The sequence below is a fragment of the Ceratotherium simum genome, chromosome 4, assembly GCF_057802395.1.
Source record: "Ceratotherium simum simum isolate JZ-2026a chromosome 4, ASM5780239v1, whole genome shotgun sequence".
In the NCBI taxonomy this organism is placed as follows: Eukaryota; Metazoa; Chordata; class Mammalia; order Perissodactyla; family Rhinocerotidae; genus Ceratotherium; species Ceratotherium simum.
The window spans coordinates 10,266,092-10,281,651 of NC_141903.1; the positions used below are offsets into that span (position 1 = coordinate 10,266,092).

At 42.2% G+C, this 15,560-nt stretch overlaps 1 protein-coding gene across 1 annotated transcript in view; it reads right to left on the reverse strand.

Moving 5' to 3' along the window:
* Window positions 1-15,560, reverse strand: part of DOCK2 (dedicator of cytokinesis 2) — a 401,533-nt gene that overhangs the window by 282,947 nt on the left and 103,026 nt on the right. Inside the window, exons 24-25 of the mRNA XM_004428542.3 lie at window positions 9,868-9,938; window positions 8,008-8,114 (exon numbers count right to left, since the gene is read on the reverse strand). Coding sequence (XP_004428599.1) covers window positions 8,008-8,114; window positions 9,868-9,938 — 178 coding nt within the window. The remainder of the gene's footprint in view (window positions 1-8,007; window positions 8,115-9,867; window positions 9,939-15,560) is intronic.

Below are 15,560 nucleotides of genomic sequence, written 5' to 3' on the forward strand. Positions count from 1 at the left end.
ATGAAACATGAGTGGCAAAGAAACGTAAGAAAAGATTTTCAGCACCATTGGTGATCAAGGAAATGCAAATCAAGACAGTGATGACATATTTTACACTCATTTTTTGGCAAAAATTAAGCAATGGGACAATATCCAGTGTTGAAGAGAATGTGGATACACAGGATATCGCATGCATTACTGGAGAGAATGTAAATTAGTGCAACCACCTTTGGAAAACAGTTTAGCACTATCTCCTAAAGTTAAATATTCAGATCCTCTATAACAAAGCAAATCTACTAGTAGTCATATGCCCCAAACAGACTCTTGAATATTTACAACAAGAGAGATGTACAAGAATGTTCTTAGCAGCAATGCTTACAACAGGAAAAAGCTGAAACACCCCAGATGCCTAAAATTGAAAGCATGAGTGAATAAACCATGGTTTATTCACATAGTGGAATTTTCTAGTCATCAAAACAATGAACTCCAGCAACCTGCAAAATGAATAAATCTTAGTATAATATTAAGTGAAAAAAAGTAAGTCCTCCCAAATTACACACAGTTCAATACCATTTTTATAAAGTTAAAATAACCACACTAGGAATATACATAGATGCAATAAAACTGTATAAAAAGGAAAGCAGCAGAATGATTAACCAAAGATTCAAGAATGTGGTTACATTAGGTGGGGAAAGACAGAGCCATGTGGTTACATGTAGGTGACCGTTAAGTTTCCAGTTTTTGTTTTGGGTGGTGTGTACAGAGATGTTTAATTTATTATTAAAAATGACTAACTGAATGTGTGAATAAATAAAAGCAGGTTCTTGCGTGGACCAGTGAGGTGTATTATGAATCAAGTCCTGTGACAACTCCAGCTCTGTACCACTGAGGTCCTTTCTGTCCTTTCCTTTTCTAAGGGACACTGGCCATTGAATAATGGTGTATTTTACGGCCAGAATCCACAGAGCAGTTTCTGAGAGCTGATATCAGTATGACTCTAAGCAGACTGGCACATAAAGAAATAAAACATATCCCTATCCATAAGGAGTTCACTGCATCAACATAGACAGTCACTTAAAGAGACAAATGAGACAATGAAATGTCAGCCACGATGCAAGTTTGTGCTGTGCGCTGTGGGAGCCCCTTCTCTCTGCCCACACTGCTTTTCTTTCCCCCATTCAGGCTCTAGGAGCTGTGCTTCCAACTAGAGAGGGGTCAGTTGAGGGGCCACCAGTATCAGAATCCCTTGGAGGGCTGATACCATGCACATTGCTGGCTCCCTCCCCAGATCTGCAGTGTCAGAATCTCTGGGGTAGGGTCCAGGATGCTGCGACTTTAACAAACTCCCCAGGTGCAGCTAAGGTTTGAAAAATCTCCCTCTCCGAGTTCTACACCTTGTTTTATTCCCTTTGTGAATCCAGGATAACATTTTGAATGTACTGAACTCTCCACTGTCACACCATCCCCCATTAGTCAGGCAACCTGGCAGCCATTCCACTTTTATGTCCCCGGGGAAAAGAGATGGGGAAGACTTCCCCAGAAAAGAAGAAGATGTGACGGGGGGCGGGGGGGAGGGCCATCGGCCCCTTGTCTTGATATTGAGATCTGAAGCCACAAGACATGTGTGCCCCAACATCCCCTCTTGAGGTGAAGTCTCCAAGAGAGCCATTTTAGGTAGCTTGTGGGAAAAGCCAAAAGCAGAGTCTTTCTTTCATCTCCTCATTGAGTCCCCAGGACACAGTTCCAGAAGCCATTTTGGAGAGGAGGAGGGGATTATTTTGAATCAGAAAGACTGGTTAAATCTGAAAAGCCACCAGATACCATTAATTGAAAATTTTATGTTGCCACAGTACAAAGTGAGGTGGAGACTCAAAAAGATTAGATTAGATTGAAAGCAAACACAGAAACAAAAACTAGAAGCTCCATCATCCTTGCACATTGAGCGTGGTGCAGAAATTTGTGAACTTGCCACAGCTATATCCCCAGAACCTCGCCAGGCCCTGACCGGCAGTAGGGACTGAGGTGGTATTAAATGGGTCTGAGCTGAAATGCCTGAGACATCAGGGAGGACCCCCTGCAGACTGGATGTCTAGTTTGGGTCTTAAAGGGATAAGTAGAAGTTACTGGTTAGTTTCTAGGGGTGGGGGAAGGGAATGGGGAAGCTATAGAAGGTATTCCACGCAGTATTTGCAAAGAAAAGAATTGTGAAAAGGCATACACAGTACTAGGAAAGATGAGAAGCCAGCCTCGAGGCTAGAGCATGTTCTGGGAGGAAGAGGACTTGTTCCCTTACTGCCTTTTCCTTCAGAACAGTCTCAGTGCCCTGCCTGATGTGGACATCTCCAGTCTCAGGCAGCCTGCTAACACCGCTGGTTGCTGGACGGAAGCTGAGCTCTGAAATGCTGCAGTGACATAGCAACCACTGGCATCAAGAGTCCCACCTCCTGCTCAGGCAAAGGTCCCTGTACACAGCTGTCAGAGAGCTGCCTGGCATTTAGAACAGGGGCAGGGAGGGGGAATGGAAGAAAAACATCCCTCAGGATGAATAGCGAGGTACTTTTTCTAATACGGGGAAGGAAGCACTTCCAACAAGAAAATAAACACTGTCTTGTCCTTTTATTCTTTCTGAGAATAAAGCATGGTGTAGTGGAAAGAAGATGGGTTCTGTTATTCCAACTATTTGTGTTCCAAATTCAGCTCTAATATTACCTGTGAGTGGCAGGGACAATGCTCATCCAATACTCCATGTGTGTCCCTTCACTTCCCCTATGCCTTACAGCTAGGTTGGGAACTTGTGATGGACTCTGGCCAATGGACTCTGGATGGACTTGGTGGGTGTCACTTTGAGGCTGAAGTAGTTAAGAGTAGTGGTACTTCCTTCCTCCCTCTCTTCCCTGCTGCAGGGAGGCCATGGGTACCAGTTGGAATAGCTTCAGAAGGGACAAAAGACACATGACCCTCATCAGACTTTGCACAAGAGAGAAATAAACCTTTACATTGCCAAACCACCGAGATTTGGGAGTCAATTTGTTACCCCAGCATCACATAGCCCAATACACTAATACTCTAACACATTGATTAATATTTTGTATCATTAGGATGAAAGTTACTTGACTTTCTAGGCCGTGATTTTCCCATCTATGATATGGGGATAATAATACCTATGTCATTGGGTTGTTGTAAGAATCTAATATATGTTTATGTCCTATATAGCACCTAATACATAGTTGGAGTTTAATAAATGTAAGTTTCTCTCTTTAAGATACTGTCGATGTCATTATTCTTGTGGCTATTATTTGGTTACTATTGTTATACAAAAACTTCAATAGATACCTTTAAATAAGCAACAACTGTGTCAGGCACTCTGCTAATTGTTTCACACACATTATGCCATTTTTGTAGCTAAAGAAACCAAGGATCAGAGAGAGGTTACTTGTTCAAAGGAATACAGCTATAAGTGACCAAGCCAGGATCAGAAACAAGGATTGCCTGAATCAAAGCCCCTGTTCTAACAGCACCATTCCTACTCATGTTTTTCAGATGTGGAACCCTGGAGGCTCAGAGATGTTACCTAAGTTCACCAAGGAAAGTAATAAGTGCTTGAGTGAGAGGACTTTTCTCTATTCCCTGCCAAATGCGACAATGATGTGATGATTAGAAAAGATAAACCTCTACCGCATTGACATAGTTATCTGTGCCCCCTTCCCCCATAGTTGCCCAGCCCATTGTGAACTGAGGTCCCAGCAGTTCCAGACACTGTGGGCAACAGATAAGAACAGGAGAAAGAAGGAAACATCTCAATAAACAGAAACCTGGATGCTTTGTGTTCAGAGAACAGCTTCTCAACAAAGTTTCCAACAAAAAAACCCACTAGATAAAAAGAAACATTGGAAGTGTTTCTAAATCTCCATCAGGCCTCTGTCTCTGGTCTCTCTCTGTTTCTGTCTCTCTCTCTCTGTCTGTGTCTCTCTCTGTATCTCTGCCTCTGTCTCTGTCTCTTCTTCTCCGCTTCCCCTTCGCTGTTTGATTTGGAAGTTGAGAAAAACGAGCAATGAGGATCCTAAAGCAGTTTACAGTGAACCAGATGGCGCATCTGATTAGCATCAGACTAAAAAGACACATTACTTAGATATTAGGTTCTCATAGGGACAAATCTGTTCCAAAGGCGCAGAAGGTTTGGTTTTCTCAGAGAATCCCCTCAGAGCTCTCTCAGGGCATATCTATTTATCCTTTCGCTTGTCATCAGCACGAGGCTAGTCTGCACTTGGGTTGCAGAAGACACAAAATTAGTCTCCACAGATTTCCCAGTTCTCCCCTCACTGAACCCTGAAGTCATTCACACGGGGCAAGCCACTCCCTGGGGGACCTTGGCTGCTGGGGATTTCTGACTCCCTCATACCCCAGGCTGACAAGCCACATCATGCCATTGAGTCTGCACAACAACCCAATGAGACTCTGTGGTTCTGTGGTTATTTCCACTTCATAGCAGAGGAAATTGAGACTTACAACGATTAAGCAATTTATTCAAGATCACAGGTCAAGTAAAAGTTGAGGCTAATGGAGGCTAATTGCCTCCATGAAAGAAAAAAAAAGTGTGTGTTTGTGTGTGTTTTAAAAGAGCCCTGAGGAGCAAACCATCATAGAGGATGGCTGTCAAGTATCCCAAACTATGTGACAATGTTGAGGCCTGCAGCGACGCAAACAACCAGGCGAGAACCACAAACAGCTCACCTGACCTCTGTTTCTTCCAGGCATACATAGCCTGGGTCATTTGCAAAAATACTCTAGAGAAATAAAATAAAAACTGGAGAAACCATTCAAAGCCAGAATGGGAAGCACATACAAGCCAAGGCCCTCTTATTCATTAAGTTCTGTATTTCTCAGACTCTCAGGAAAAACACGAAGCTTCCAGGGAAACAAGGAAGCCTGGCTTAAGGTTACGTGCAGCTGTCAAACACAACGAGACACACTTATTGCAAGGGATCTGAAGGTCAGGATGGAAGCTTGGAAAATGAAAAGAACACCAGAAATAATAACCACAACACCAATAATAACAATGACCACTTAGTACGGGACATCGTGCTGTGATAAGCACTTGAAATGCTTATTCATCTTGTTAGTCCACACAACTTTCTAAGACAGACATTGTTATTGTTTCCATTTTACAGATGAGTTTACTGAGGATGAGAGAGGTTAAGTAAATTGCCCATGATCACACAGCTGATAAGGGGCAAACCAGGAATCAAACCCAACTCTAGTGTGACCCAAGAACCGGAGCCCTTAACCAGTAAAGCTTCTCCCCTTCTCCACAGGATCCTGCTGAAAATAGGCCAATAGAAGAGTCTGCCAACGTTTCAGAAAGTGCTTAAAAGCCTTCTGGCCCCTCTGCTTGGTGTCATTACAAATGTTTGAGGCTGTGAGTACAAGCCAATGTCACCGACAATACTCCAGGCAATTCGCACATCTGGCAGTTAAATGAGTGCAGGCTCAAAGCAAATCACATCCCTGAGGCACAGGACACTTCAGGGGAGAACAATGGGAGGGACTTCATTACAGCTCAGACTCAGCCAAGAAATCAAACTCACCTTCTTTCCGGATATAAAGGAGACATTCATTAAGAACCACAGACACCTCGTAAGCGCATGTGAGTTCAGATTGTACTCATTTGGAACTTGAGCACTTAAGGAGAGACAGGAGCTGAAGTTTCCTTTTGGGGTTATTTTGGGAAGAGGGTTCACTTAGCAAATAAATAGTGTGAGAGGAGTTACCTTTAAGCTGTGCATAAGAGCATCTTGCTTTCACACCTGAACCAAGGATGGATAGACTAATTACACATAGCAGCCTCTTTAAAGTGGGTCCCCAAAGGGCTCTCTATTCACCTACTTCTAGTTTCTGTATGTATTTAAAGGTAAGAATTTTGCATTTCTTTTGTAATTGTGTACAACACTGGGGCTGGCCTTCTGTGAGTTAATATTAATCAGAGGGCTTTTACTGAATCTGAAACTCAGAGACACAGCAGGACTGGTGAGCAGCAGCTGTCTGGCCTGGCCTGTGATTATGCTAACCCTCGGGGGCCACCGCCCGGCCCAGGAGATGTGACTCCAGTAATGGAATTACTCCGACTTCCACTAGGCTGAAATCAACACCACATGCCCAATCCAGGATGGTGCTAGTAGCACTCCATCTGGCCTCGATGCCAAGCCCGGCCCCTGACAATGATGGCAGCTCTGAACAAGGAAGGGAAGCCAAGTAGCCCTGCTCTCTGCCGCTCGTGCAGCACCATATGTAGCTAGAGTCGTCCTTCTCACGTCCCTAGGACAGGACTCAATTCATCTCTACAGTGACACCACCTGAAGTCCAAGGAGGGACACCCAGGGCAGGAAGGGGCAGGCATATTTCAAAGCTTTCAGAGTGAGGGCAATTCATTCTGACGCGGAAGTCAGAACTTGAAAACCCGGGAATGCCCACCTAAAAATAACAAGTAACACAAGAAATGCCATAAGACTTACCAGGATTAGTTTCCAATTACCTTGCACAAACCACCTTGCACAAATAAACCATGTATGTATTGCATTAATCTGTATTCACACCATTGTCGGGAATCTACAGACATGAATACAAAATCACAAGAACACTTTTATTCCCATGCTCTTCTTCTACCCTTAACTCCAGGGATACAATTCAGACAGCAATTCTGGATGTACCATGATAACCATGCATTGGGGAAAAAAAATCTTTACAGTGAAGTGGCTTTTGAATATTTCTGTGATTACTGGGCAATTTACATAAATATTCACATTTCACTCTATGAATAAATTTCAGTTGGGTGATGACTGATCCTCTACTTTCTAAGACCTCTTGTTTCTTGCACAGTTTGCTTCTCATTTTATCACCGACACCCGTATGGACAGAGAGGAGTTTAAAATTGGAAGGCTTGGCTTAGGCTACAGAAAAGAGTGCTGATGCTCAAAAGACATCCTTTTCACCCTCACAGATAGGAGTGATGTCAGGAATGCCAAGTGTTGCTGGAGATGAGGTGGACAGTGAGTACTGCCTTCCAAGTTCTGTCTGGTCATATCTGGAGGAAGTGTGGCCACCTAGATCACCAACCTCAAAAACAGGGAACCTCAAAGCTCTTGACAGTGGGGTACTGGTCAGAGGACCGGTCATTACCAGAGATCAGTGTGGGTGAGCAGAAGCTCTGACCACAACTCGTGCCCAAATCCACTGTCATTCCCTGCTCTCCAGGAAATACCATTAAGTGAAGAAAGGCAAAGTACAGAGCAGTTGTATAATATACTACTATTTGAGTAATAATAATAATAAAAGACCAAGGGAGAATACATAGTATATATGTATTGGATTCCTTATACATAGAGTGTCCCCAGAAGCAAACACAAGAAACTGGAACCACTGGTTGCCTCTAGAGAAGGGATCAGAGTTGCTATGCACAAGGTCTAAAGGAATCCTCTTCATGTGGTACCCTTTCATACCTTTGCATTTTGATCCATGTAAATGAATTACCTATTCAAAAATAATTTACATTCTTAAAAACTGAAAAAATCCCTAATTCCTAATCAAGAATCTCTGAGATGGGTCGCAGAAATCCACATTTTAACAAGCTCTTCAGTTTATTCTTACACTCTGGAAATTTGAGAACTTCTCCATTATAAGTTCTTTCTACCAAAAGAGCCTTCACCTACTTCCTCTCAAGTTGAGGACGCAAGTATACACCAAACGGGGAAAAAATCTGACAGCAGAATGATCTAAAGTATATGACTCCAAATTTACCACCTCATTAAACTTACTCAGAAGAAACCAACAATGCAACCTAAGCTTTCCTAAAATCAACTTAGATTTTGATATCTAAGTTGTCAGCTACTTTCTACTTTTCATCTTTATTCAGACCAAGAGAGGTGTTAGAAAAGAAACTTTGGTCACTGGTCAGGTTGCTCTGTCCTGATGAGCACGTGAGGCGCCTGTGGGGCTTATGGCACCACTCACCCAGCCAGGGTGCTTTGCACTCACCTTGCTTCTTAAAGAGGTTGCTCTGGACTATCTCATTCATGGACTGGACTTTCTGCTTCTGGAGTTTCACGGGAGGGATGCAGGTGTAGAACTCATAGAGGAGTTGGCTGAGGGCAGGAAAACAGGAGCACAGACAGCCAGTTAGACCAATGGCCCTGCCTCATGGCACGTACAGTCCATCCCTGACTGCCAGCTCTGTGGAGGCAGAAATGATGGACATCTTGCTTCTTTGGCCCCTCAAGTCCTGGTAGAGCGTCAGGTGCATAGTAAGCCTTCAGTAAACATGTTTAGTTGGTATTGGTGTGGAATACTAGTAAATATTCAAAGAGACGTGAAAATCTGAAATAACACCAATAACCCTGAGCACTTGGTGTGTATCAGACACAGCTGCGCACTTTACATCCATTATGCCATTCAAACCTCACAACTCCATGTGGTAGATCCAACACCTATCTCAATTTTACAAACGGGAAAACTAAAGTGTAGGAAGGTTAACTATCTTTCCCAAGGTTACACAGCTAACGGGTCAAAGAAGCAAGGGTTTAAAACCAAGTTCTGACTTCATTACCATACCATTTTATTTACTAATGTTTTATGCTTAATAATGCTTTATGATAAGTCTTAAGATCAAAAAGTATCATTAATTAAAAAACAAAAACTATGAAGTTGTGGGTTAGAACCAGTTTGGGACGTGAAAAAGGAGATAGCTCTTCCCAAACAGAGTGAAGATAAAAATACCACTGAAACAAAATTATAGCCCCTGTCAGCTTTCCAAAATAAGCTCATTGTGTTCATTCATTCTTTCAAGTACTTATTAAGCATCTATTTAATATGTGACAGGCAATGTGCGGAGCAGTGGGGATACAACGGGAACAGACCCGGTCCCAGTTGGCATGGAATTTACATTGTAATGGAGGTCGACACACGACACAGAAGCAAACAAATCAATACAAGATGATATATGCAATGGTAGAAATAAAAATAGGGACTGGTGTCAGAGAGTAACGGTGCAGGGATTGGAGGAGGAATTTTATTTATTTACAATATTCAGAGGTAGCTTCTTCGAGAAGATAACATTTAGTTTGAGACCAGAAGGATAAGAAGAAGCCAGCAGAAATCTTCATGTGAACAGAAAAAGGACATCAGTGAAAAAAACTGACAAGATCCGAATAAAGTCTATGTTAATTTCTCAGTTTTGATAAATATACCTTAGCTATATAAAATGTGAACATTAAAGGAAGCTGGTTGAAGGGCATATGGGACCTGTCTATATACCATCTTTGCAACTCTTCTATAAACCTAGAAGTATTTCAATATAAAAAGTTTTAAAAATCTCCTATAAGTTCTCTTTGAACTTAAGTGAATTTAGGAAAAAGAAGAAAAGGGTATATCTGGCTCAGATGCCCCAATTATAACAGCATAATCACATTAAAATAATGCGTTCATCTCAGGAGAGGAATGGATGAAGGAGAAAGCAAAAGGGAATCCATCTCCATTATCCCCTTAAGTATATGTAAGTTGTTCTCATTTGTAACTATAAGGCTTTCAAGGCAAAAACTGGCACCCCAAAATAACCTTCAAGCACAGGTGAAATGGAGAAAAACCCTACATGTTTGCATTCTGTATCACTTGCAACATCAAAGAAGGATAATTACTTTATAGTTGGTTTTCACCAAAGTCTGACACAACAAAACAGAAATGTGAAAATCCCACACTGGAGGCCCTGTACGAAGCTCCTGCCATGTGTCCTCCCTGTCCCCACGCTGAGCGCCTGTCTGAAATTCCCCACAAGGGCCCTTCTCTCCCTCAGAACCCCTGGCTTGACAACAGAGCCAAGGAAAGTACATCACAAGCTCTCACCTGAGTAACTTTGCATCAAAGACTGTTTCCACATCATGGAGGACCGATGGGATGTATTTCAAAGCCGCCACCTAGGTGGAAAGTGAAATAAACATGAGTGATGCCCACACTTTGCAACATGACATATCAAGAGAGAATGATCCTGCATCCTGAGCACTGCTACAGTGATTCAAGACTCTGTATGTAGATTGAAACATTAGCATGTACTTCTCTGCATACAAAAGTATGTAGATTGAAACATTAGCATGTACTTCTCCGCATACAAAAGTAAGTCACAACTTCTTCTGTCTTCTTCTTTTCGGAGGCAGTGATGTATAGTAGAATGATCAGAGACTGAAGTTATACAGACCTGTAGTCAAATCCTGGTTCTACTCCTTAGCAGCCATGTGGCTTTGGACAAAACACTTAACCTCTGTTATGTCTCAATTTCCTTATCTATAAAATAGAGGAAATGATGCCTATTTTGCAGGATTGCAAAGATTAACAATAATATGAGTGAGGCACCCAGCAGAGAACCAGGCACATTTTGAGTCTACTAGCTGGGTTAGGAAAACTGGGCATTGTGTGGATTATTTCTTTCATCTGTGCAAGTTAACTGATGCATTCAGAGGTGGAAGACACTCCCAGCTCCACGCATAACAGCACCGTTTGCTAAGCAGCAGAGCAGACTGCAATTTCCAAAGAAGGAGTTGTAAGGGATATGGCTGGAAAATAATGTTGAAGAATCTAGTCGAAGTATGTATTTTTTATTTTCTTTTTCTTTTTCTATATATTCCAAGTGTTCTATAGTCAACAAATATCACCCTTTTACAATCATACCAAAATAAAAATAGTGAAAATTCCTTTCTTAATAAAAACCTTAACTCCTAGCCATATACAATTGAGCTTCTTAGTTAATATAAATAACAATTATAACTATTCTCTGAGAACTTTCAGTGGAGCAGACACCATGCTGAACACTGTTGTTAGATTATCTTGTTAAACCCTATGTCAGCCCTACAAGGGAAATGCTATTTTCATAAGTAAGGAACCTCTAGCACATCAAGTTCAATAACTAGCCCAAGGTCATGAGCTTAGCAAGTGGGAGAGCCAGGATTCAAATTCAGGCAGGCTGCTCATAGAGCCACCCCTCTTAACCCTTAAGCTACATGCCCAGCTCACTCAAATAGCAACTGTCTCTCTATGCCTTCATCATTTTTTTTCTTGTTCTTTATGATTTTTAAAAGTCAGTAATATATGTTTGATGTAAAAAAATTCACATAAGATAAAATATTAGGGTGAAAATTGTTCCTGAAGTCCCATATCTCCATCTCAACCCCAATTCCCACTCCCCAGAAAGGACCACTGTCAACATTGTGGTGAGTTTCCTTCCAGACTGCTTTCCATGCATGAATATGTGTGTGTGTGCATGTATGTGCATGCACATGTGTGTGTGATTTATACAGTTCTGCAAATTGCTTTATGCAGCTGACCACATACCACCGGTATTTTTGCATATCATTTCATAGGGTACACTCTCTTCCTTTCTAACCACTACACAGCAATGCCTGTATGGGTTCGCCATACCTTCCTTAAGCCCTTCTCTACTGATAGATTCCCTGCTATCTTTAGCTTTTCTTTGTTATAAAATACGTGGTAAGAAAATATTTAACACATACATTTCTGTATCTATAAGAATCCCTGTAGAATGGATGGACTGCTTGAAGGGGAATTAGTGCATCAAAATGTATATACATATATACAACAGTAACATAAACGTATATACATATACATTTTAGGAGATATTGTCATATTACATTAGAAAGAAAAAAGAACAAATTTGTTTTTATTCCTTCCCTATAACTTTGCTAACACTGGTGTACAAATCTTTTTAATTTGTCAATCTGATACATAATTTGAAACTCTTTGGTTTCTAGTGCAGGTGGGCACCTTTTCTATATTTATTGAACACCTGCATTTACTAAATTGCTTGTTCAAATTCTTTCCTCATTTTTCTTTTGGGTGATTTCTTTCCTTATTGGTTTGTGGAATTCTTTATGTATCATTAATGTTAACCCTTTTGCAGTAACACATTTTGCAAGAATTTTCTCTTGCTTGTCCTGGAGTATACCTGTTGCTTGTCTTTTAGCTTTGTTTATCAGATGATTCGTTGCACAGAAGGACTTTAATTTGTATGCTGTCAGATTTGTCAGAATTTCTATTTACAGTTATTGGATTTTGTGTCTAGAGATTTATTCTTTATTCTTTCAAATCAAGATGACAAGAGATAACAAGATTCCAAAGCCGATGTTTCTAAAACTACATTCTGTTGAGACACCCCTGTCCCACAGGATGGTGTTAGGTATTCTGCAGGGTAAAAAGGATTCACAATCAAATAATTTTGGGGAGGTTTGGTTTAAACAAAGATAAACTGGTAAGATTTTTTTTACTGAAAAATTTTTCAGAATTTTAATATGCTTAGATGCATGATGACGTTCCTCTAGGCAGTTACAGGAGACAGTACATTCCAACCTAGTTGGTCAGGCCATCTCTATCAGGAAAGACCAAGCAGATACAGCAAAAGCAGATGCTTGCAGGGCTGGGCAAGGAACAGAAAGGAATGAAAAGGGACGAGCATAGGCCAGTGGGAAGTGCTGAGGTGTGTGGAACCCACACTTTGTCTAAAGAATGAGTCATTCTCATTCACTTGTGTTAACACTGCGCTAGCCAAATCAAACACATCTGCAGGCTGCACTTCTCCCTTGGGCTGCCAATTTACAGCCTCTGAATTCTAAGAGACACCATATGCTGAGGCACATGCCCTGAAAAAGCGTGGTCTAGGCATGTGAGCAAACTGTTCCTTCATTCATTCTTAGGCCAAAGAACCCAGAGCTCTGGGCCCACAGGACACAGGCAGGGATCCCAGTGCTCCACCTAGCACCTGCGTGTGCCTAGGCCCATTTCTTCACCCCCGAGCCTCAGCGTCTTCACGTGGCATAAAGGGGAGTGATGTGAAATGATGTATGTCATGCACCTATTGTACTGCCCAGTATGCAGTAGGCCCCCAAAAGTGTACATGCTGGATCTCGCCTTATGTCATCTCTCACGCACCTGCCCTCATTGTCCAGTGCCTGGACAAAGTATAAAGTGTACTCATCATAATTAAGACCAAAGTGAGAGAACAAAAACAGAAACAAAACCCTCAGCAAGCTGGGGAAAGCCAGACTTCAGTGTCTGCAGCAAGTTGCTGGCTTTCACGGGACGCATATCATTCCAGGGCTTTGGAGTGATGCTGTGGAACAGCAGTCTCCAGGAGTCTACATCGGCACCCACACTTCAATGCTTCAGCTCTCAGTGAGGAGGAGCTGGTCAGGGCCGGGAGAAGGACTGCCTCGGACAGAGCCGGTCTTCCCGGCTTCCCAGCTTTGGGCTGACAATAAAGTAAAACAAACTGAGTAGCTGTCAGCCTGAGACTCAGAGGATGTTATCAACCGTGGAGTATTAAACTTCCATCTGGTCCAGGCAGCCTCACAGAGAAGGGGCAGGCCTGCGGTGTTCTTTTCCAATGGTCAGCAGCACTGGCCACAGGCTCCTGTCCACAGTCCTCCCCTTCACAAAGCCCTGACACACCTGAGGAGTGAGAGCAGGAGGTTCAGCAGGTGCGACCACCAAGCACCCCAGAAGGCAGGGCAGCTCAGCCACAAGACCCGCTGCAGACCTTGACCTGTGACGTCTTTCTAAGGCCTGGGAGCTAGAAACAGCTCAGCTTTCTAGACCTGTTCGCCTCCTAGGAACTGTGCTGCTTTACTGCTGCTACTATTTTTACTCTCATTAACACTATTATTACACATAAATAATACTGTTGCACTATTACTTTCACTCCATAGTATACATTCCTATATTGTATATAATACTTAAGAAATACATACACGAATATGTTTATATATGTGTATGAATATATGTGTGTATATATATAAATAGGATTATTAATCATAGGGTTTTAAAATAGCAACCATTACTGGAAACTTATGTGTGTCAAATACTTTACATGCATGATCTTGTTTCATTCTTACAACTACCCTATGAGTAGATACTATCACCTCTTTACTTATGAAGAAACTACGGCACAGAGAGGTTAAATAATTTGCCAGAAGCCACATAGCTAATAAACAGCATAGCAAGGACGTACACCTGGCAGTCCAACTGGCTCCTTACCAATATGCTGTCCTGTCCACCCTGTTTTAGGAAAAGCTTCCATCTTGGCAAGTGGGGAGGTCTCAATAGGGGGTAGAAGGCTCATTTAGGGGAGAAAGTAGATAAAGAACCTTCCTTCCTTTATGAGGATAGTTTTTAAAAGAAGGTACAGTTTTTCTGACATCTCTTAAGTTAAGGATCCTCCTCACCACATACATAGGGGGTTGCAAGGATAGCCACCAGGAAAACATCTGCCAGGTCAGTAACTGCTTTATCATGTGGCACCAAGTGAATTTCCTAGATTAATCCTCAACTCTGGGGCCCCTCCACCAGAGGCCAGGTAGAGCTCTCAGACTCAAAGCAATAGTGATTTTACTGGCCCAGAGAGAAGTCCTCCCATGACTTGGCAAAATGATTGCTATCCAGATAGACTTCACCAGGACTGATAATCCTGGGCTGCTAGCAAACAGCAAATGTTAAAAATAACAACAAAAATCAAAACCAAACAATTGCATTCTCTCAAACTCAGAGGAGACTTGTCTTCTGAGTGTTTCCAGACTTTCTCTCTTTCTCTCTCTCTCTCTCTCATGAAAACAGAGTAAGAGCGCACAATATTGGTGCCAGCACACAGACTCCTGGCCAAAAGAGCACATCTTGCAATGATGCGAGATTATACAAGAATGCTAGATATCTTCCTCATTCAAGAGCTCCGACAATATTCCCATCCCACCAATTTTCAACCCTTGTATTTTAGCCAAGTGATGGATGGTCAAGGTCCATTGCAACTGGACAATGTCACAGGAATTCACCACAGCATGACCAGAAGAAGGCAGCTTCCTTAGGGATGCTGAGCTGTCCCTGAGGAAAATACATGCAACTCTCTCAGGACATTCACCCTCATTACTAATCTTTCAGCGAAACAGAAGGGAAGAGGGACCAGCAGGTTCCAGAATAAGTGCATCTCCATGCTTTCTATAACTCAGCATTATGCTGGCCCCTGAGGCTTGGCGGGAGGCAGGAGAGTTGAAGGTTTACAATGGCTAGCTAAAGAAACAGACTGTGTTCAAGTCCAGGTAGATCATTTTTATCCGTGTGTCCTTGGGGAAGTTAACTCTCTATGCCTCAGATCCCTCCTCAGGAGAATGAAAGGGATAAAGTTACCTACTTTATAGGGTTGATATCAAGATTAAATGAAAAGTGTGAGCTATCAGGATGACTACGGTGGCCTCATCGGAACAAAATTTCATCCTACCCACCATAAATCCATCATTCCCAAATATTACCCCTAAGTGTGTGGCATATGGTTGAGAAGGGGACAGAATTAAGGAATCATTTAAAGATTTGAGATGAAACTCTAGCTCCTGCTGTTGAATATTGGGCCTCACTTCTCCTACCTCTGGGGATTCACTGTACAGCCTATAGACTACTTCTCAGGAATGGACCATATTCTTCCCTTAGTTTGGACATTTGAACATTTTACACCGATTAACAATGAAAAGAGAGGAAAGAAAAAGGCACTC